We start from the raw sequence: 22,465 nt of genomic DNA on the forward strand, positions 1-22,465 counted from the left end.
TTTAACACAATAAAATTTCAAAAGATATTTGAATGTCCAATATAATATGACCAAATATAATACATTGCTTCAAATTATCTTTTTCCAATTTTTCAGAATTTTTTTGAGCCAGACTTTCATATAGTGTTGTCGCTATACGCGACGTAAAATGGCAATGTTATGTTTTTTTTTTGCTGCGCAACATTGGTACTTTGAAATGTAGTGTCAAAAATTGGTCAAAATAAAAATGGTGTCCTGGAGTGCATTAGGACGATCTTTTGGGATTAATTTGTTGAAAAATCATGTGAAAACACCTTATACCATCCAAAATACAACCTTTTCTACGAGCAACATCCTTAAGGCGGGCCATGGCAAGGTTTTCGCAATACAGCCATCAAGGTAAAGGCACTCGTTTAGATATAGTGATTATCTAATCAATTTTCGTTATTATACTGTGTTATTAAGATGCAAAACTTATATTCCTATGTTCCCTATTCAATGTTGATGCTAAGCGAATATAAATCTTGTTTAATAGTCTTTTTTTACATGAAAAATTCGTATAGCTAACCTAATCTAATCAAACAAAAAATATTTGTTATAGATGGCAATACCACAAATTCAAGGACATGTTGCACTTTTATGTGATGGTGGGATTGATTCCGGTAACAGCCATAATTTTTTACACGAATGTGTTTATTGGGCCAGCTCAGCTTACGCCCATCCCAGAAGGCTGCACTCCTAAACACTGGGAGTACCACCGTCACCCTATCACTAGATTCATTGCCCGTTATATACACAACAGCCCACAGCAGGTAACAGTCACTGATTCTAAAGAACCTTGTAATTTCAATTTATCTACTTATAGTCTGTTCCAATCCATTTTGAACAAAAGGTAACCAAAACCGTTTGTTTAAAATTCTAAAGTAACCACTCAATAATCAAATAAGTAACACTTCCACATACATTTTGAAGATTTCGACTTGATATCTCGTCACTTTTTCCAACAATATTCATTTGAATAGCATAGTAAAAACATATTTGAAAAATGATAGTCCAAAAGTGAGGTTATTTTTTTTTCATCTATACTTCTATGAATTGCCTATGGTTACATAGTGCTGTTCGAAAATATGGCAAGGACTTGAGTATGATTTTCAGTGCTCACTGCAACACTCAAGTCCTGGCTTGAGTATTGAGTAGAGTTCTGGAATATGACCCTAAGTGTAAGGATTTGAAGGAGGATTTAAATTGAAATTTTAAATATGCTTATACAGGTTATGTAAGGAAAACCGCTAGTATGACTGAATTGAACAAATCAATTCATTCAATTGATTAATCGATTTGTAGTTGGCATTACAATTGGTCAGTGGCTGAATTTTTTCTTTGATGATGGAAAAGGAAAGGAAATTGTGCCATGTAATTGCCGTCTCCTCCTCTCCCGTGCGTTCGTTCGCGCATCTTTCGTCGTAACCTGACTCGAAGTGATCGAATTGTATAATTTTATTTATTATGTAATTACGTCACCACACTATACATGCACAAAGTAGGTATATTTATATTTTTTTGTTATATTCAAGTACTTTTGCAATCTATAATATAACACACAGCAGTAACACAACATACAAAGAACACATACACAAATATTTAAGCAGTTTATTTTATTTTGTGTCACACGTCCATCACTAATCTCAGCTGAGGCACAGTCAATTATGGCTGTGGCATAAGCTGAATTAAGTCGTTTTGTGTATGCCACGACCGCACACGTGACTGTACAAAATTTGGAGTGGTTATATTTAGTATTTTTGGTTTTTTTCTGTTTTGTTTAATTTTTTTTATAATTTTGTTTATTACGTCTTTTTATATTATGTTGCTTGTCTAAGTGTTATCAATATTTTTTTGTAACTATGCATTGTGGTGTTGCAATAAATGTTTTTTCTATTCTATTCTAATTTAATATATATTATGAGAAGTTGGCGACACAAGGTTGTCAATCTGTCTATCCCCCACACAGTGTCTTAATAATGTTTTATACATTTAGATTCATGATAGGTTAAGAAGTTTTAGTTGTAATATATCAAGATTTACAAATCAATTGTTGAATATATTTCATTTGACAAGTATCCTGAGTGTGGTGCCAGTTTACTTCCATAACGAAAATTAAACAACAATATTAAATTTATTACAGGAATATGAGAAATTCTGTCATTTTATTGATGAGGAAGCACAGAAGGCCAAGATCCGTGCTTTGGAAAAGGAGATTGTGAGGAAGATGGCCGAACGCCACGATTATCAGGCATATTATTACAGACCCCTACTCAACAAGTACCTCAGACTCAATAAACAGACTGGACAAGAAATGTATGATCGCATGGGAGACAATTATGAGGAATAAGCGCTATCAAATCTTATGCTGTTAGTATACATTTAGTAATCAAGTGAATTGTTAAATATTACGATCTTGTAGATAAATAAATACTTATGTTGTTGCACCAATTCTTATTTTATTTGCACATGGACTTGAATTTGCTATAAATATTATTGAAGATGTAATGCTATTGAGGTTGAACAAAGTGGAACTCTTCACCATGAAATCATGTGTGCAGTAGCTGTATTTCTTTTTGGTACTTTTGAATTATTTACCAATGAATTTTGAAATATGTTACAATCTAACTTGCATAACCTGTGTACACCTTATTGAAATGTTACTTATGAGTTATATTACATACAAAATACATCTGTAAACATTCAATGAATAATTAATTTCTATGTAATATTTGAAATTTACTTCTTATGAAACTGGTAAAAGAATTGAATGACTACTACAAAATGTTTATGGCTTGGTTTAAGGCTTTGAAATGTAATGCCCTGTATTTTATTACTAGTACTTTTAATTTTAAATCTACTTCATTACTTCTGGTTGTAATATAATGAAACAATGAATTATGGTAACATTGTTATTTATTTTACAGGAAACTTCTAACGATTGACAATAAATTCCGACACATGGAACCCTTACAAAATTAATGTCAACACTTATCTAGCAATATGCTTATTACGCCCTGATATGATTCTACAATTTAATAATTATTATGGTTTTTAAATGTATAGCCGAGGACAGAGTTAGTTAACCAAGCCATTTTCAGAAGAAGCCATGTTGCCGTGATTGGTTGCTGCGTAAATTAGACAAGATATCGCCAAGATGTCATATAGACAAATTATGCAACATAGTCAGCGTCAAACAGTTCTGGGGGTCTACTCTCGATCTCCATCCGACATCCGTCCGAAACAATTACTGTCAAATAAGTAATATTCGACAAAATTAAAAGGCAAGTATCAAGTATGAAGCTTCATTCGCATCACGCGTCTTTTCATTTGGTCAAGTATTGCTTATTTGGCAGTAATTGTTTCGGACGGATGTCAGACGGAGATCGAGAGTAGACCCCCTGAACAGTAGAACTACGTTAAGTAAGTACACATCCAAAGTGCAAAATTGATAAATAGGTACCATGTGAAGTTAAAATCTAAGAACAACTTAAATTTATTTCCCATGTGGTTGATATTTATGAAATGTTGATATACTTTGAACACTCTGAACATAATTGACCAATTTGGAAGTGTCTACACATTATTTTTATTAGATAATTTTGATGGATTGCACGTGTACTCCTGACGATGTAAGTACAATTTTTCTTTTTGCGTAACTATATATATTTTGTACAAAAATAAACTAACTTTGCCTCCGTCTATATTTGAGTTTTTATACGCCATCATTGTTTCACACGAACGATTTACAGATATATGGAAATGAAAATGTTAGATGTAGAGTTTTCTGATTTATTTCAAGGCTTATTGTAATCACAATGTAACCTAAAACAACTAAATAATCAATTCCTTAAATAAATTACACGATCAAACATTTCATTTTTGCAAACTTCTGTACTTAAACAATAAGTACTCCCACAAATGGTTATGAAAACAATCCTTATAAGTATGTAGTATGAAAGCTTCGCCTAGAACAGAAATACGACTAACTCAGTATCTTACAAAAATAATTACTTTGGCGGTGCTGGATGCACGAAGCTCTTAACTACACTGTTACGTAAGTAAATTACAAAACGATATGGTTTCATTATCCCCTTCTTTCAGTCTTCGCAGTTTGTAGAGTTCCAATTATTACACACAACTATTTAGGTTGCTTCTCATAATAACGTTTCACTTTAAAACTATATACAACATCCCTAAATTTAATAACAATTGAAAAGGGAAAAACGCAGCTAAACAATTTCAATTTTCAACACAATGGAAATGTCACGGAAGTGGAAAACTAAACGGAATAATTAGTAATTTGTAATCGGAAAGGTAGGTTGGACTGACTAGATGGACAGTAGATTTGTTTACACGCTATTAAAATTGTCAATAATAACAAATGTCGAATCTAATACCTAAAGACGGCTACGAGTTCCTACAATGTAAAAGTTAAATGGTACCTATATCTATTTATTTTTCTCCTTTTCCTTTTCTGCCTGTGCTGCGAGCTTTGCTTCTTTTTTGGCCTTTTTCTTTTCTTCCTTCGCTAGCAGTTTGGCTTGTCGCTCTTCTTCCTTGGCAAGAAGCTTAGCTTGCCTTTCTTCCTCTTTAGCCAGAAGCTTTGCTTCTTTTTTGGCTTCCTTCTCCGCTTTGAGTCTCAGCTTTTCCTCTTTCTTTCTTTCTGCGTTCTCATTCTTTTTGTTGTCGCTGCTCTCATCCTTCTTATTTTTTTCTTCTTGTTTAGTATCGTCATCTTTCTTCTTCTTGTCTTCTTTCTTTGATTTAGCTTTGGGGTTTTCTTTTTTCCTTTCAGTCTCTTTGCTTTGATCTCCGGATTTGGGTGAGTCGTCCTTGTTCGAAGGTTTTAGAGGCCGGAAGAAATGCGGTTTATTCTTTTGCGGTGAGGTTTCTAGCTGCGTCACTATTTTCTGTGCACATCTGAAATTACAAACAAACTTTATAATATTTCTGTAAAATTAAAGATGAAAATTCCATGTAAAATTCGAAATTTGTAATTAAATACCTTATTCTAGTGGATGCGGAGGCCGCAGCGGCGCTTTCTCGCCGACCCTCCCGGAATTCCCTCTGGAACTCCCGAATTGGAGGTAACCGCCCGGAGGGTTCGCCCGCTGTCGTCGCCGGCCCTCCGGTGTAACTGTGTACTTGATATTCTTGCAGCCGGGCCTTGAAGACAAAGTTTTCAAATTTAATATGTACATCTCTACAGTAAGGAGAATCAAAAATATATAAACGTAAAACTCTCTTTCCACCGTGTTTGTTTACTAAGCTTTCTAAAAAGTGTTTTGATTACAAGGTTTGGGCGTACCTACTTACTTGTAGCCATTGACATATTAAAAAAGAGATAACTATTATTTGCGATCGTAGAGAACGTTACTGAGGTAGGTACTACATTTTTGTTAAATGTACCTTATCTGTTTTGGCTCATATCAATACATGTGGCTTAGCTCGCATTCTGTTCCGCTAGCTACTTGTTCACAAGGTATTTTATATTCTTGATGACTCTTTATGGATACTAATAATTTTATTAGTAAATATTCTTATTTGACTAAAGATAGGTATTATCTTAATAGTTATTTTAGGAGACAGATAGCAGAGTTGCTATCATATTATATTAATAACTCAGCCAAATCATTGGCTACCAGACCGGCTGCTTCTATTGAGCAGTCCGTTGTCATGGGTCAGTTTACTGACAATAATCATTCTGTTGAAAATAATTCAATTTCTAATTATTTAAATTAATTAATAAAACAACGGAGAGATACTCTTGCAACACAATGACAGTAAAAAACCAACCTAAAACACACAGAAATAAAATAATTTGTATATTAAACCTGGTGCATCAAAATATTCAAGGCATGAAAGGCAAAGATTTAGAAATATAATTATTTATTAACTGTAATAATATTGATATTCTTTGTATTACTGAACACCACTTTCTATCAAAACATCAGTTCATGTTTAGCTTCAACAATCACCAGGTAGCTAGTTCGTTCAGCAGAGAAAAAGCTATTCATGGCGGCTCTTTAATTTTTATTAAAAATAATTTAAAATTTAAAAAACGTACAGATATTGTGAGCCTATCTATTGAGCGGACAAGATATCCTGCATAGAGCTTGAATGGCTTGTTATATTAGGCGTGTACAGACCCCCTCATTCATCTTACGAACTATTTGAAAAAAGATTAGATGAAGTTTTAGGCAAATTAAATAATCCAAATAACTATATTGCTGTTCGTGGTGAGTTCAATGTTAACTTATTAGAAGATTCCAGTGCTAGCAGTAGGCTCATATAATTTTTCCAATGTTATAATCTTGTGAATATTTTCTTGGTGCCTACTAGAATAACTTCTACTGCTGCCACTTGTTTAGACAACATTTATACTAACGCCATACCCAGTAATAAATCTATTATAAATAAATTAACTTCTGATCACTGCGGTCAATTGGCCACTTTTAATATAACTGTTGACAAAATGCCAAAAAGGATATCACATGTGTTCCAATAATTAATGGTCGACTTAAAGCTTATAGAAATAATGTAATGCTTAAACTAACTGACATTCCGTACGTTAACGATCCCAATAAATTGTATATTTCAGTTTTCAACATAGTGAAAAGTGAACGTGATAACGTTATTAGGTCCAAAATCATAACTATTAATAATTCATTGAAATTTAGTGATTGGGCGACTGTGGAAATTCACAAAAGTAGACAAAGGCTATATGATCTTTACAATGAAAGGACTTATAACACTAGTAACAGTTTTAATGATTTTGTTAGGAAATATTCGAAAATGTTTAAACGTGTTTGTGTTGCAGCCAAAGCAATGTTTATAAATAATAAAATAAAAAGCAGCGCGAATGTAGTAAAAACGACTTGGAATGTTATAAACAGCGAAACTGGAAGGGTCAAACCTCGTAGCTTAGATTTTCAACTAAGATTTAATGACAAAATTGTAAACACAGATGCAGAAGTTGCTAAAATATTTGAATTTTTTTTACTGACATTCCAATTTTGACTACTAAGTCGTTAAATTCATCTCCCACCGCCGCTGAATCCTTACTAAAAGAAAATAATGCAGTTAGTATCACTAATTTAAGGTTCCGTCATGTATTTCCAAACGATATTGTTCAAGCCTTTAAGTCTAAAAACATAAAAAATACTGCTGATCTTGATGGTCTTTCAGTCAGAGTAATTAGTTCTATAGTTGATTGTATTGCGCCTTACTTAGCCTGTGTCTTTAATAAATGTGTTGATGATGGTGTCTTTCCTGACCTCATGAAGCAAAGTAAAGTTATTCCACTTTTCAAATCTGGTCGTATTTCTGACCCCACCAATTTCAGACCTATATCAATACTACCAACTCTCAGTAAAATATTTGAAAAAATTATTCTAAATCAGATGTGTGCACATTTTTATAGTAATAACTTAATGTCTCCTAAACAATTTGGTTTCACTCGGGGTCGCTCTACAATCGACGCTGGTGTCGAGTTGATTAATCATACATTTGATGCATGGGAAGTCTCACATGATGCTATTGGTGTATTCTGTGACCTTTCCAAGGCTTTTGATTGTGTGCACCATGATACACTGGTCAGGAAACTTCGCCATTAAGGTGTGGTGGGACGTGATCTCGACCTTCTTAAATCGTATTTGCGTGGTAGGGTACAGAGGGTCGATGTTAACGGTACGAGATCATCAGGGTCTGCAATTAGCATGGGTGTCCCTCAAGGTTCAATTCTAGGCCCATTTTTGTTTTAAGTTTATATTAATGACTTACCAAGCCTTATGGAGGGTATAAAACATGAGATAGTATTGTTTGCTGATGATACTTCCTTATTATTTAAAGTTAAAAGGCACCAATGTTCCTACGACGATGTGAACAATGCTATATCTAAAGTTTTTTAAATGCTATATCTAAAGTTGATTGGTTTGCTGTTAATAACCTACTTCTTAATGAAAAAAAAACAAATTGTGTGAAATTTACATTACCCAATGTTAGAGAGACGGTTACAAACATTGTAGTTAGAAACGAAAGATTGAATCTTGTGGATACAATTGTATTTCTAGGTATAACGTTAGATGCTAAATTGCAATGGGGTCCCCATATAAGTAAGTTATCAAAACGGCTCGGCTCTGCAGTGTACGCGATTAAAAAAATAAGGAAACTTTCAGACGTCGAAACCGCTACATTGGTTTACTTCAGCTACTTTCACAGTCTAATGACATACGGCATTTTGCTTTGGGGTAATGCCGCCGATATCAATAGAATCTTTGTCCTGCAGAAACGTGCAGTTAGGGCAATTTACAATCTGGGCCCCAAAGTATCTTTGAGAGATAAGTTTAAGGAAATTAACATTCTTACACTAGCCTCACAGTACATTTATGAAAATGTAATTTATGTTAAAAGGAATAGTAATTTCTTTATGAAAAATAGTGACAGACATAACATTAACACGAGGAATAAAAATAAACTAGCTTTTCTTGATAGTCGTCTTCACAAAGTCAAAAAATCATTTAAGGGGCAATGTATACGCTTCTATAACAAGAGTCCGGTTGATATACAAAATTTGCCTTTCACGAGGTTTAAAACTATAGTGAAACAAAAACTTTATACTAAAGGTTATTACTTCTGCATACTTGGATGACAAAAATCCGTGGTAGTACCCGTTTAGCTCATGGAGGTAGTCTCGATCTCTGATGTTTCAAATAAAAAAAAAATATTGTAAATGTTATTTACAAAGAGCAACCCCTAGAGTTTCTTGCTCATTCTTCTCAGGGGAATCTGCCTTACGAATGAGCGGTAGAGTTTAACCATTGTAACGATTTCAAGTGTAATAATGCTTACCTATGAAATAAATATTATTTTGAATTTGAATTTGAATTTGATGTGTACTCAAAGTATTGCCTGTATCATGGATATCTTTGATTTGGCATTCGGCATACACTAAGTACGAAGATTTTTTATAATACCAAGTGAAGGGACGAAGAAATCCTGCGCCTGTAGTTGCAGTGCCACTAAAGAGCTTAAATCGCAAAGATCTTAGGGGCATAGCCACGGCGCCTGTAATTTCACACGTACCCTTACCCTTCCAAACCGGAATGCACAGTAATGCTCTCATCAGTACCTACTTGGCGGCAGAAATAGGTAAGGTGGCAGTACCAAACTCTTTTACAAGGTGCTCTACTGCTACTGAAAGATAGTACCTTCATGCTATGATGCTGGCTTCGCCGCAGCGCATGGGAGGCGGGCTGTCGAGGCCGCGATGGCGCAGATGTGGTGGCACGTGGCACTGCGCCCAGACAGGCGCCACCGCATTTAGCGCCACCACATAGCTTCGTCGAGCAGGCGTTGCTCACATTGCCACCGCTATTAGATGAGACGGAAGACACTCCTACGACAAAAAGATATTGTAGACTAATGGTCAACCGGCGTTTTAGATTAGTTTGTAGAATGTAGAATGATAACTTTAGGTCGACAGTCGTGGATGGTCGATGGATTGAACTCTCGAGATATTTTACGACCTTAAACACCTACTTCTTACTTAACGATTATTCAAATTAGTACCCAATATTTATTATAGAAACGTACTGAACGTAAGCCACCTTACATTTTTACTTTTAAAGGACTGGGATACAAAAATATTGTTAAGTTTTCTCAGCTTATAAAAATTTGAACACTCGACAAGGACATACGGAATTGGCGTTTAGTATAGTAGCTACAAAATTGTATTAACAGTTTTTGATGAATTAAACATTTTTTTAAGCTTAGGGCATTTAATACTCAAAACGCAAGGTGGCTCGAACTTGTGTCCGGGACAGTGTTGTAAAAAACTCGAGTCCGGGAGTCTACTTTTATAAACTCGATAAAAATTTTTACGGCTCGGTAAGGCTTGGTGGCCTAAAACACACACGAGCCCGAGTCGAGTCAAGTGCTAGTCATTGGAGCACGGAGTCAAGTCAAAAAAGAACTCAAGTCGTACACTTAACTCGAGTTTTGAACAAAACTTGAGTTCGGAAACTCGACTCGAAGCGATTTCTACACTACAAAGTCTCGAGTACGACAAGCAGGGTTAAATTGTATTGGACAACTACTATTGTCCGTGATTTAATATTTAAATAAAAAACTTAAACCCAATATGGTGATTTAAAAAAAAATACAATAATTATACGATACAGTTTAACACAACACACCACAATACCGCTCGGTAGGTACAGTACTACCAGACTCAAGCTCGACTCGTTTCATAAATAGACTCGATTGCAAGTGTCGAACTCGAGTCTATTCGGAAACTCGTAATACATCGAGCAGTGGAGTCTCTGTCTTTATGAGTCGAGTCGAGTCTCGAGAATTGGAGTCGAATCCTAAAATATAGACTCCCGAACTCGAGTTTTTTGCAATACTAGTCCGGCAGTGTATGATTCAACATTCGCGAGTATGATCATAAAATAATACTGTATAGTAATAATAATTCAATCAACACGACGTAAAATATAACAATATGACTGTGGAAGACTGCAGCTCAAACCATGTAAAACTCTGTGTTTTGTGTGTGTGTATATGTAATGAACCTATTTATCTTGTTTTTATACACTTATACACAAAGTACAATTAATTACAACAGTGGTTCAAGAGTTCCACCATAACAATGTTGTTTGCAACTCCGCCTGTAATTAATAATAATAACGCACAAAGCTAAAGCCCACCACTAGGGAAATCGCGAGTGCCATTACACGCAAACTCAAGAAATAAATAAATATCGACCAGACACGTATTTCTCAAGGCTTGGGAATCGAACCCGAGACCTCTGCGTGGCAGATCAGCATTGGTAACCGATCGACCACGGAGGCAGCTAAACGATCTCCCGTCAATAGCAAAGTTAGGTGTTGTCATAATGTCCTTTCACTTGATGATGTATCTTGCTAGCATTCACTTTCGTTTAACAATTTGTTCAACACGACGGATTAAAATAATGTATCTATTGTGTAAAATGACGCTATAAAATGATGTAGGTAATAGGTTATGGCTTCTTGGTTTCGTGATCATTGACTGAATAATATTTTGGAAATTTGTATGTTACTATATCTTGAAATACAGAATATATATCTACATTTGTGTACTACTTTCTAAAGTTCAAGTTACAATGACATAATTTAGAGGAACATTAAAAAAAAGATTGAATTACCTATGTTAAAAACCACTTAAAAACGTTCTTATGAATCACTGGCCACATATACCCTAAATGTTTAATCGAAATCAAAAGACCATAGAAGTCATTCTTTTTTTAAATTAAACGTTCGGGTATGTGTAGCTAGTGGTTCATACGAACATTGTTATCATAAATCAACTTTTTTAGCGTTCTTTTAAATATGTTCATGAGCGTACATATTCTACATTAAAATATTCCACATATTTTATACACCTACACTACTCAGCAGAGTGCGATATAAATGTCAGACCATATTTCAACTTGCGAAAGTTATGAGCACTTTATAACAAATCAGAAACAAATAAGTATAGTATAAAAAACCGACTTCAAAAGTTGGCGGAATTACATCTATTTGCCAAGTTTTACTGAAATCGTTTACCGGAAAGTGCACGAAACCGGATTCATTCCCTGGTTTGCCACCCTTAGACCGATAGATAATATCGTTGCCCTTAGACGTGGAATATTTTCTTGAAATTTAAATGAGACCACTATTGAGGTACTTTCTTTCCAACAAAAAAATAATCATCAAAATTGGTTCACAAATTGTTATCGTGTTACATACATAAATAAAATACAGTCGAATTAAGAGCCTCCTCTTTTTTTAAAGTCGGTTAAAAACAGCGCCTTTCGTAACAAAAATAAAGGAAACATTTTTTTTGCAATTTGTACAAATCGCGAAATTCAGTACATTAATGGCATCACCGTCTACCTGTTATTCAATTAATCGCCAACGCGCCCGCCATTAATGGTGAAAATTTTTCCATTCGGGTTGGCCTACACTAGTAGCGACCTATACCTGCTAAATAGCATTTTGTGACTGTAAGAGGTCAATAATATTCTATTATAGCAATATTGCACCTGAGAGGGAAGACTCTCCACTAGTAACAGAGTATAGCGAGGCGGAGGCCGGTACGGAGCGCGCGCCCACCGAGTAGCTGGATACCGAGCCCGGTACCCCCCATGACGGTTTGCCGCTGCCGCTGCTGCTCGACACCTGAAATGTTACAAATACAAATAAATACCTACTAAAACAAACAATGCTGCATCACTACAATATTTTAATTATTTGTAGTATATTTTTATTACTTGTGTTAAAGGTGGAGGTAAATGTCTGTAAGGAAACTTGCATGGTAGAAAAAAGTCATCCACGTCAGTGTGGACAAAGTACGTACTGGATCAGACCATAGAGAATATCTGTGTCAAACAGTGGGATGTATAGATGTTGTTACAGTTACCTACAGATAAGAAATTTCCTTTGAAACAAATTGTAAGAAATGTCTATTGAAAAATCGGTACTGTGGAGATGGTTACAAACCTGCCAGCTCTTGCTGGTAACAAGTTGTGGCGCCTGCCGCAGTCGCAGGATTTTGGCGCGGCAGATGACGCACCGTAGCGGCAGCAGGCGCTGGCTGACGGCCATCTGGATGGTCTTGACGAAGCAGCGTCGGCATACAACGCGGTGGCCACAGGGCGACGTCTGCATCGTCGCTTTCGCGTTCACGCATATTACACACTGCAACATGGGTTGAACAGATTAGTTCCACACACATGAGCAAGCAACATACATCATATACACTCATGGATATATTTAGATGAACGCTAAAAAAGGTTGAATTATGATAAGAATGTTCATAAGAATCACTGCTCACATACCTATACCAGAAAGTTTAATTTGAAAAAAAAAAAAAAATGACTTCAATCGTCTTTTCATTTCGATTAAACGTTTTGGTATATGTGGCCAATGTTTCATATGAACGTTGTTATTATAATTCAAAAGTAAATGTGTTAATAAGTTCATCACAAACTAGACAAGCACTTAGGTGTATATCAAATTTGTTATAGATATGTACAACAATTAATTTGCTCGTCTCGTATCTATAAATTATAACGTTGAACTCGTATATTTATATTGTATAGCACTTATTGTTTTTTCGTATTCAATTGTAAAAAAACACATTATTATAATAACATGTATCGTGTAAATAATGATTTTATACACGTACGTACTAATAAAGTGGTTCCTAGGTTGTAGTGCGGCGAACATAATGAGAGGAACATTAGCGGCACAATGACCGTTGTGGCATTTTGTTTGAGAATCAACGTGACATGCTAAAATTTAAGTTTCGATTGCGTAGCGAAACTTCAATATTTTCGTACATTAGACATCAACGGCGTACCGTAACCTTAGAGGACGGAAAAAAATTAATTAGACCGTAACGGTTACATTTTTTTTTACTTACTTCTTCTTCGGGCGAAGTGGCAAGCTCAGGTTCGTTTTCTTCCAGCTTATTGAGCAATTTATCCTGAAACAAAGGACGTTGTCAATGCTGTTGGAACAACAATAAAAAGGTTGAGTCCATCTAATATTGTTATTGCTCCTTTCTGCCTTTTTCCTACCCAATGTCAATACATTTTTCAATAAAAAAAAGACGTTTTAAGAAATGCACCTTAGGTACTATCTACTTTCAATTGATTAAATATATATTTTTTTAAACTTTGTAATTATTATATCTAGGCAAATGAATAAAAAATGCATTCAATTAGCGAGTTACTCATTAACTCGGTCATGATTATGATATATCCAAATGAAGTTGCTTTGGAGTTTTCGCTTTTTACTTAGATTAAAACAATTTTTGGGCAATTAACCTTGATTCGAAATAAATGTTTTATTAATAGTAAAGTAACACACATTCAACAATTCGGACGTAGTGAATATGTGAAGTTATGCAAGTGTTAGTAAATTTTGGATTGTTTATTATTAACAAAATTATAGGGTTGACAAGTAAGTTTAAAATATTTATGCTAAAATCAATTCTGCTCTCCTTGTCTTTTCGAGATATTGGCACCTATTTTTTTTTGCTAGTAAAAATTACAATTACACTAATAAGTGTAGTTCTATTGTTAAGCAAATATGCTTAACAATAAAACTGAAACTAAATAAGTTAAAAAATACCGATTAGAGGCAGTTGTACTCGTAGCTCTCGTTTCGCAAAACCCAGATAGGCAAATAAAACAATTTTACTAAAACATCTATTATGTTTATTAGGACAAGGAGGGCAGAATTGTTTTCATTATTACTTTCGTTGATGTATTGACGCAATGTACGTATATGGTTTATACATGCGGGCACAGATTTTCTTAAAAACCTCCATCGACGTCAAAAACATTGAATGCTTTAGGGAGGCTCCAGCCTTAGTGCGCGTTAACATCGCCGCAGGAGATAACGTAGCATGAGTTATCTCCAGTGGCGAATACTTTCCAGGTGAAACCATTCATCAAATTGCTGAAGCCTTTATGCCTCTTCTTCCAGACAGTTTTATTTTAATTGTTATATGTTTTGTGTTGAAGAATAAAGTTTTTTTATAATATCCAACAACGGGACGAACAGTCGTGCGTATAGTGGCAAGCAACACGCCTGTCCGTAGTAGCAAAGTGTCATTAAGAACTTTAAATTGCAAAGATCTGAGAGGCACTGCCATTACTCCCGTCACCCTGAGATGTAAGTTGACAAATCCCATGTGCCTATAATTTCACTAGCACCCTTACTTTTCAAATCCGGAACGCCGTAATGCTCACGCTACTGCTACTCCCCTGGATAAACTCTTTCACAAGAAGCTGTACTAAACTAAAGTGTTAGTATTTTTATTTTACAATTATAGTGCTCTATCCAAATTTTGTTCTGACCTTCGTAGTACAGGAAAAGATTATATTTTGAAATTGTCTAGTACATTATCATTGTGTAATTAGATGAACACCATTGTCGTTTTGCTTAATTTAACACAAGTAACTACATACAATTTCGAGAAGTGTGATTAAAATCGGTGAGAAGTTGTTCAACAATACAAATGAAGGTCGGTACATACGTGGAAGGCACTTTTAATTCGCCTTAATAAATCGCCTTAGATATTATGTTTTCTTTACGTCAATTGTTACGTGCATAGAATCCTTCATTCCTTTTTTAAAACAAACCAAGGAAAAATCAAAGTATTGTTGATACATAATATCTATGTTTTTAGAATACCTACATTTTTACTTTACCTACAATGGGACAATGGATAGTAAAGTATAAATATATATTCAATGGAGACGATTAAATGTCTATTTGCGGTCAAAAACAATTTGCAAGTTTTATAAATATTATTAATGTTGTTTAAGAAACTTTTCTACTCGAATATTTTAAAAGTTTTTGTAATTTGCGAATTTGTAAATTTTTTCAACAAGTTGGATACTTGTGTTACAGCGATGTAGACTATACTTTTCCACTGTTTGTAATTTAGTCAATGTGAAAATGTAAACTTTCGTTACCTATTTAATAGTAATTTCGCGGGTTATATTTTAGTAGGTAAAGCAATCAATTTACCATTGTCTTTATCTCAAAATATTTACGCAACCGGCGTGACGCTTAACTTGGGCATGGTAAAAAATTTGGCAGTTACCAAATGGAAGTCGGCCGAAGAACAATCACCGTGCTCTTTGGCCATATTCCGTGACAGTATAATAAAATCGGCATCGGTTTATCGGTTTGTGAGACGTCATTCCAAACCATCATGTGAGACAAAATTGACTCTATTTTAAAATAAAAACCGAGATTACATCGATTGCGGCGGTTAAGGTTGAAGTTCATAATATAAAAATGCTAGAAAATTGCGCTATTGTACTCTACTTTAAGTTTATATTACGTGAGTTTTCCGCATGTGATGCAGTGGATGGCCGACAGCTAGTCAGAGAGGTTAAATAAAAAAAAAACTAGGGGAAAAAAAGATTTATAAAAACAAGTTTCAATTCCCGCATTGTGAGTGGGTCGTTACGGGTAAAATGCAACGCCGTGGACTGAGATGAGTTTTCCGCGCTAGTTTTTCCTAATTGCTTGTAAAGTGTTTGGAATATGTTCACCGAATCTTTAGCTTCTTGCAATATCATTACATTTTTTATTGGTAAGTTGCTTAATTGGAAAAATAATAATTTCGACACTATTTGAATAAAACATTAAAAAGTCACAAAATTGTTGAGAAAATATTAATCCGAGTTACATTTTTTAAATTATCTAAAAACAAATTACCTATCAACGACATTTTGTTTTGTTATCGATGCTTTATTTTCGCTCTGTTCTGCGGTCCATCATTTTGAAATTAAAAATCTAAGTCAAGGAGATCATAAGTAACTTAATACTTTCACATAACTCTGAAAAAAAAATTAACGCCATGAAACAAAGTAAATGTTCGACAAATTCTATTTCGATAGCGATCTATGAAATGTTATCATCTAAGTTCGATCCGATACTGTCCCACAATAACTTTCCGGCCGATACCAAGTTTAAAAATTTGTATTTGTAATTTGTGTAAAAATTAATTAATTTATATTGTTACTCAAGAATTTTGATAAAAGAATCATAATTTACTCAAACGCAAACTGATATTTTTTACAGACGGTTTCAATTGTCCTTTTTTATGTATACAAAGATATAAATTTGTAAACCTCGTAACTCCGTTTCTGGATGACATCCCTTTTTTACTTTTCATGCGTAATATCGGGTAAACAAAACTTAAAACACGTAAAGGTATAATAATAGATTGTCATTTAATATTCCTAGATTCCTAGTAATTCTGTTCTTTTTGCTTGATCAAAAGTTCACATTACGGGGTTTACGAATTTAGGCGACGAAAAATGTTGTCACCTGTCTAACCATACGATTTTTAAGCGAAAGTTGTATGAAATTTTCTAAGAATTATTATATTCAAAGCATACAAGGAACATTTAATACTATAACAGTTTGCATTATAGTTCAAAATAATAAATAAAAGGAAATAAAATATTATAATCAGACTTAATTATTGTGTCAAGTATTTTGCTGGATTATATAATTTAGATGCAACAATGCGGATATTTTTAATAATCAGCTCCTTTTTTAATAGTAATATGAACATTGATGTCAGGTCCAAACGTAACAGTCAAACTTTACGTGATTTTAGATAACAAATAATCTGTTTTAACAACTCAACTGTAAGTGTGTACGTATTTCCATGATCGTGTTTATTAACCGACCAAAAAAGGAGGAGGTTCTCAATTCGACTGTATGTTTTTTGTATGTATGTGACGCGATAACTCCGATATTTGTGATTATGTTTTTGTTGGAAAGAAATTGCCTCGGAAGTGGTCCAATTTAAATTTGAAGAAAATATTCCACCTCTAAGGGTGGCAAACCATGAATGACTTTTGAGATCGGTTTTCTTAGTACTCTGTACTGAGATTATTTCTAAACAAGTCATAATACTTTATTCTTATATTTTCTTGTATAAGATGAATCTTATTCCATGTTGATCTTCACTGAAAATATGTTGCCTCAGTAGAGGTTATGAAATAATATAGTACCGATTGAAGAATATAAATCGACGAACAACATGTTTATATTTGCAATATTAATTTTTATTGAATTTAATGCCATGTTTTATTATAGTTTTTATTACCACGATATCCATCTATTTATTGTGAAAATACGCCACTAATTTACGGCAAAAAATATGTTTGAACGTAATACAAAGACCCGCAATAAGTGCATAGAAAAATTCATAAGAACTGATGATTCGTTTCGTAATCTCAGTTGGTAAGAACGGTAGCCACGTTGAAACAACACACGCTGGTTCGAGTCCAGTAAGACCGAACGAATTTTTCTTTGTATTTATTTGATCTTTGTGTCAATAATAATAACGATTAGTATTCTTATTTTATGTTAGAGGTACAAGTTAATTGGTGTGGTTGTTGGGTACGTTTATCATTTGTAATTTTCGAAATAAAACGCGTCAAATTAGAATAAAGCAAAGGATATTCGTTGACGATCACGTCAACGTTAATATCAATTAAAGTTTAAAGAAACTATAGTGTTCGATTACAGCATCGTTATAATCAATCGATTGAGTTTTTATGACATGACATAACAATTTTGCACACGTTATATAAAAAACTTAATACTAAATAAATAATAAATACTAAATCTAAACAAAATGAAATTTAACTTCACGTATTTTTATTTGGCAGGTATTTCGGAAATATGTTTCATGACTGCACCTGTAGGCGATTGCCTGCACTGCTGTCCCAGAAACGATGCCCAGGACATCCAGTTCAGACTTTTCACCAGGTATATTGTCGCATATTGTGTGGGGTGACACAAAATTTCACATTTGCGAGAATATATTAAAACGTTCGGCTATATAGAGCTTGTCAGTCAGTACGAATATGTTCGCGCGCAGATTCGTAAGATGTTCGGGAGAGGTGAAGGTAACCCTCTTCAGAGCGTATTGTACCACACTATATACATGTAATCTGTGGCGAGAGTATACGAACATGGCTACAGGGCCTTTGATGGGGCTGGCCCGTCAGTGGCGCATCAGGGATGTTGGCTGACACGCACGCATAGAATTTTTGTCGCAATTTTGCGTAAGAAGTGCGCGTCTCTGGTGCGCTGTATGCGGGCCAGCCTCTGCTCTGCTCTCCACGTCATAGGGGATGAATGCCCCTATATTAGTTAATACTGTTGCGGATAACACGCGTCCGAATGTATAATTCAATTAAAATTTTTACTTATAATAGAATAAATGCACATCTTTACATACAAGTATATTTATTATTATATAGATTAAGAGATGGCCGTGTTCCCTGCTGTGCGATTCACGTAAATTCAAGCTATCAAAATGTCGTTGAATTTCGATCGAAGTCCTATCCAAAATGGGTATTCACGTATCACTTGAACGAACGTTGATATGAGTAGAATCGAAACGTAACGACTAATGAACGACATCTTGGATTTTGAAATTTGACATTTAGTCGTCGAAAGTCTATTGAAAGAACTGTCAAAATTTTAGCAGACTACGTATGACTTGTTGTTTAGAGTCGATTTAAGTTTGATTCTTATACCAGAATACGCTTTAACGACATTTGGATCGAACGACTTTAAAATTGGACTCGTTGAGGTTCACTGTCACACGTGAATACGAAAAAGCAGTTCGACGACTAAATCGCTACGATATCGTAACGGTTTGATTACGTGAATCACTCTGCGCACACCATTTGCAATGTTAAGGGTGGATCTATGGATAGGCGATGGTGGCCAATTTACATCAGATGAACTATTGTAAATAACAACATCTGATTTAATCACTTATTTTCATTTGCGGCGACTAGAGTACAGTGGGACATAGTTAAAAATATAAAATATCTTTGTTTAAAATTTGTTCTTGCGTTTCCTCTAAGGTTTGTATCTGTGGCGTTAAAAAAACATCACTTAGCTTAGATCCGTTAATGTAACATAAAAACTTTTTAGTGATAATTTCAGATCGCAGTAAAAAGCACTTTTTGAAATTTTTATTTTTTTAATAGACTGCAAGGAGTACAGTAACAGAACATAAGTTTATTTACGTGCCTTAGCTTTACGTATGTTCGTACTTTTTTAATTAATCAAAATAGTAGTTTATGTGACTTACATAATGAAAGGCATTAAAATGCGAGTGTGTGTTTATGAAACGAGCCGACAGGCTAATTTCATAAAAACATCACACGAGTGTTTTAATGCCTAATTATGTACAGTTACATACACCGCTTTATCTGTACTACACATATTATAAGCTCTCTTTGATGTGTTCAGAACCGCATGTTACGACTGGCGAAATGGCAGCAAATAAAAACTTTTCTCACGCATGTCACGCAATCGTACTTTTTTTTTTTAAATTCATAGACAAACTTGACTCGTCCCCAACTATCATATCGTTCGATGTCAAGTAACGTGTGAAATTTGTCAAAACTGTTTGCTATTGACATTTCATTTCGAATAAAACTTCATCTCGACTGATATTAGAATGGAGGTCGAATCAAATTGTTTTGTTTTTCAGAGATGTTCGAAATTTGAATGTAATATTAAAATCGAATTTGATGTTATTATTATGAATTAATAACATTTTCACAGATAAAATATTTGGTCTAACAAAATAGTTTATCTTTATGCTGATCGTAATTTGCGGTTTTTGAAAACATCATAGAGGGTTTATGATATGTGTATAAATAAAAATAATAACTTGGTCAATTCGTCATTTATAAGTATGCTTGTAAACAAAAGCACTGTTATCTGTGATCGTTTGTCATGAACACGTATAAAAATTATCAATTTTAAACGAAGCATTATTTCTCCAGGTCGAATCCAACCGTCTTCGAGCTGATACCGCAGGGCGACGCGAACGCATTACGTCGCACGTCCTTCAACCCTGTTAATCCGACTGTCATTTATTTGATGGGCTTCTCTGAGACAGTCGCTGGACCCAGTACAATCACCTTGAGAGATGGTAGAGTCAATTTATTACCAATTTACTAAAGGAAGATTATGTTTTTAGTTTAGTTTAGTTTAGTATATTTCTCTCAACATTACAAATTTCATACAAATACAATTACATGTCATTTTATACTACTCTTCGAAAAGTGAGCACCAGTTTACAAAAAAATGAAGAAATAATTGTATAATAATGCATAATAAATAATATATAATAGTATCCTCTATTTGTCTAGTACTTAGTACAAATAGTGGATATATAAGTAATACAAATCAACATAATTACTGAAACTAATAAAAAATGAATTAAACTAACAATGTCAAGTGCATACAGGAAATGTCAATATAAATTCTTAATAACTAATAAAAGTATATTAAAGTATAATAATATGGTGAATGTCAAATTCATTAATAAATATAATTGTTTAATTCTTTATTTAGTACTTCGAATGTACTCTGTTACTGAGTAAAGGGACTTTTCCAATACAAGGTTCTTCAGTTTGCGCCTGAACGTTTCCTCACAACATTCATTTTTTGGTTCGGTTTGGGTCGGTCCTACAACCCGCGAGATGGTAATTATCTGTTGAAACTCCGATATGATTTGATTGAAATTTGATTAGATAAAGTACTTGGTATTATAAAGTCACTACTGCAAAATGACTACTTTTCAGGAGAGAGCTTTAAAGATTCTATGAATGCAATTAGTCGATAGTTTTGTTATGCTTTAGGCTGCCAACAGATTGACTGCATATTTGCAGTTAATGCTTGTAGTCGTTATCAACTTCATGCAGTCGAGATTTCGGATAACGACTTCACGCATTAACTGCATGCAGACGACACCGACTTTAAAATTAAAATAAGCTTGAGGGAGCACCTCATTTGAAAAAATGAGGTTGTACAATGTCCTACTTCAAATGAGGTGACTACGGCAACGATTCAACTGACAGGGAATATTAAGCACATTTTCATAATTTGATGGTATCAATCAATTGGATAACTTAAGTGTTATGATATAGTATAAATAAATGCTAATTTTATTTAGTACTATGATAGTGTATGATCATAATGATGTCAAATCAGATAAAAAGCGCAGGACTAATCACTGTTGCATTCCCTCAATATCAATACTGTATATGTATTTTATATATTATTAATAAATTTCTAGAAAATAAACTGAATCCAAATGTTTATAGCATTAAATAATAATTCTTCAGGTAAATAGATATCTACGTAATATTGGTAAGGTTAAATTCCTTTCATTCCTCAAACTTTTTAAAGTAAGTAATAAAACCAAAGAGATTTTTAAAGCAATCGGTCACAAAACATCTAAATAACTATTGCCTGGACACTTAGGAGGACGGAAAAAAGTTTTATTCTCTAAAATGTTATAGCTCCATCGATATTTCTGCCAATGTCAAGATAAAGGAACAGGCGAATATCGATAAATTTCACTGAGAGGAGAATCTACAACAAAAGTCTTATATAAAAAAGCAAGCGAAAAACGCAGTGAGAGACTCGTGAACCCGGCGTTAAGTTAAGCCTGAACAGGACAGTGACATTGACACTTTGTAGTTTGTGTTGTGGTACACTTCGTTTCGTGCTCGAGAGCTCGTGTGATCTCAACTTAGAGGATGGAAAAAAAAAGGATCTCAAGTCACAGTGACGTGCTATGTCTTACTCACTCTCTCTCGAGTTCCGCGTTGTCGTATACCTCGCCTGAACACTTCAATGCTCGTGCTCTTTCATTCATTCGAATTCGAATCAATGTGACATGAGTGATGCTGTGACATGAGGCTATGACACGAGTTGAGGTGGGACATTTTTATGTCATGAGGTGTTGTGACAAACTAACCAAGCGAGTGGTACAAACGAGTTGCCTCGTGTATGAGTAACTCGACACTACAGCCCAGATCGACTGCATG

General features: G+C 34.3%; 3 protein-coding genes across 3 annotated transcripts in view; 2 read left to right on the forward strand and 1 right to left on the reverse strand.

Moving 5' to 3' along the window:
* Nucleotides 1-197: 197 nt before the first annotated feature.
* On the forward strand, nt 198-3,174 carry LOC113231565 (NADH dehydrogenase [ubiquinone] 1 beta subcomplex subunit 5, mitochondrial). Its single transcript, XM_026465904.1, has 3 exons — nt 198-378; nt 581-791; nt 2,162-3,174. The coding sequence occupies exons 1-3, from the start codon at nt 227-229 to the stop codon at nt 2,366-2,368; spliced, it is 570 nt and encodes a 189-aa protein (XP_026321689.1). The 5' UTR covers nt 198-226; the 3' UTR covers nt 2,369-3,174.
* A 261-nt stretch (nt 3,175-3,435) lies between these two features.
* Nucleotides 3,436-22,465, reverse strand: part of LOC113231308 — a 129,266-nt gene continuing 110,236 nt past the window's right edge. The window contains exons 3-8 of the mRNA XM_026465574.1: nt 13,474-13,536; nt 12,549-12,746; nt 12,092-12,227; nt 9,231-9,418; nt 5,027-5,187; nt 3,436-4,941 (exon numbers count right to left, since the gene is read on the reverse strand). Of these exons, the coding sequence (XP_026321359.1) occupies nt 4,470-4,941; nt 5,027-5,187; nt 9,231-9,418; nt 12,092-12,227; nt 12,549-12,746; nt 13,474-13,536 (1,218 nt within the window). The 3' untranslated portion in view covers nt 3,436-4,469. The remainder of the gene's footprint in view (nt 4,942-5,026; nt 5,188-9,230; nt 9,419-12,091; nt 12,228-12,548; nt 12,747-13,473; nt 13,537-22,465) is intronic.
* Nucleotides 16,023-22,465, forward strand: part of LOC113231310 (pancreatic triacylglycerol lipase) — a 43,862-nt gene continuing 37,419 nt past the window's right edge. Inside the window, exons 1-3 of the mRNA XM_026465576.1 lie at nt 16,023-16,167; nt 18,266-18,365; nt 20,411-20,559. Coding sequence (XP_026321361.1) covers nt 16,119-16,167; nt 18,266-18,365; nt 20,411-20,559 — 298 coding nt within the window. The 5' untranslated portion in view covers nt 16,023-16,118. The remainder of the gene's footprint in view (nt 16,168-18,265; nt 18,366-20,410; nt 20,560-22,465) is intronic.

This window comes from Hyposmocoma kahamanoa, unplaced genomic scaffold, assembly GCF_003589595.1.
Source record: "Hyposmocoma kahamanoa isolate Upper Pololo Valley unplaced genomic scaffold, ASM358959v1 65, whole genome shotgun sequence".
In the NCBI taxonomy this organism is placed as follows: domain Eukaryota; kingdom Metazoa; phylum Arthropoda; class Insecta; order Lepidoptera; family Cosmopterigidae; genus Hyposmocoma; species Hyposmocoma kahamanoa.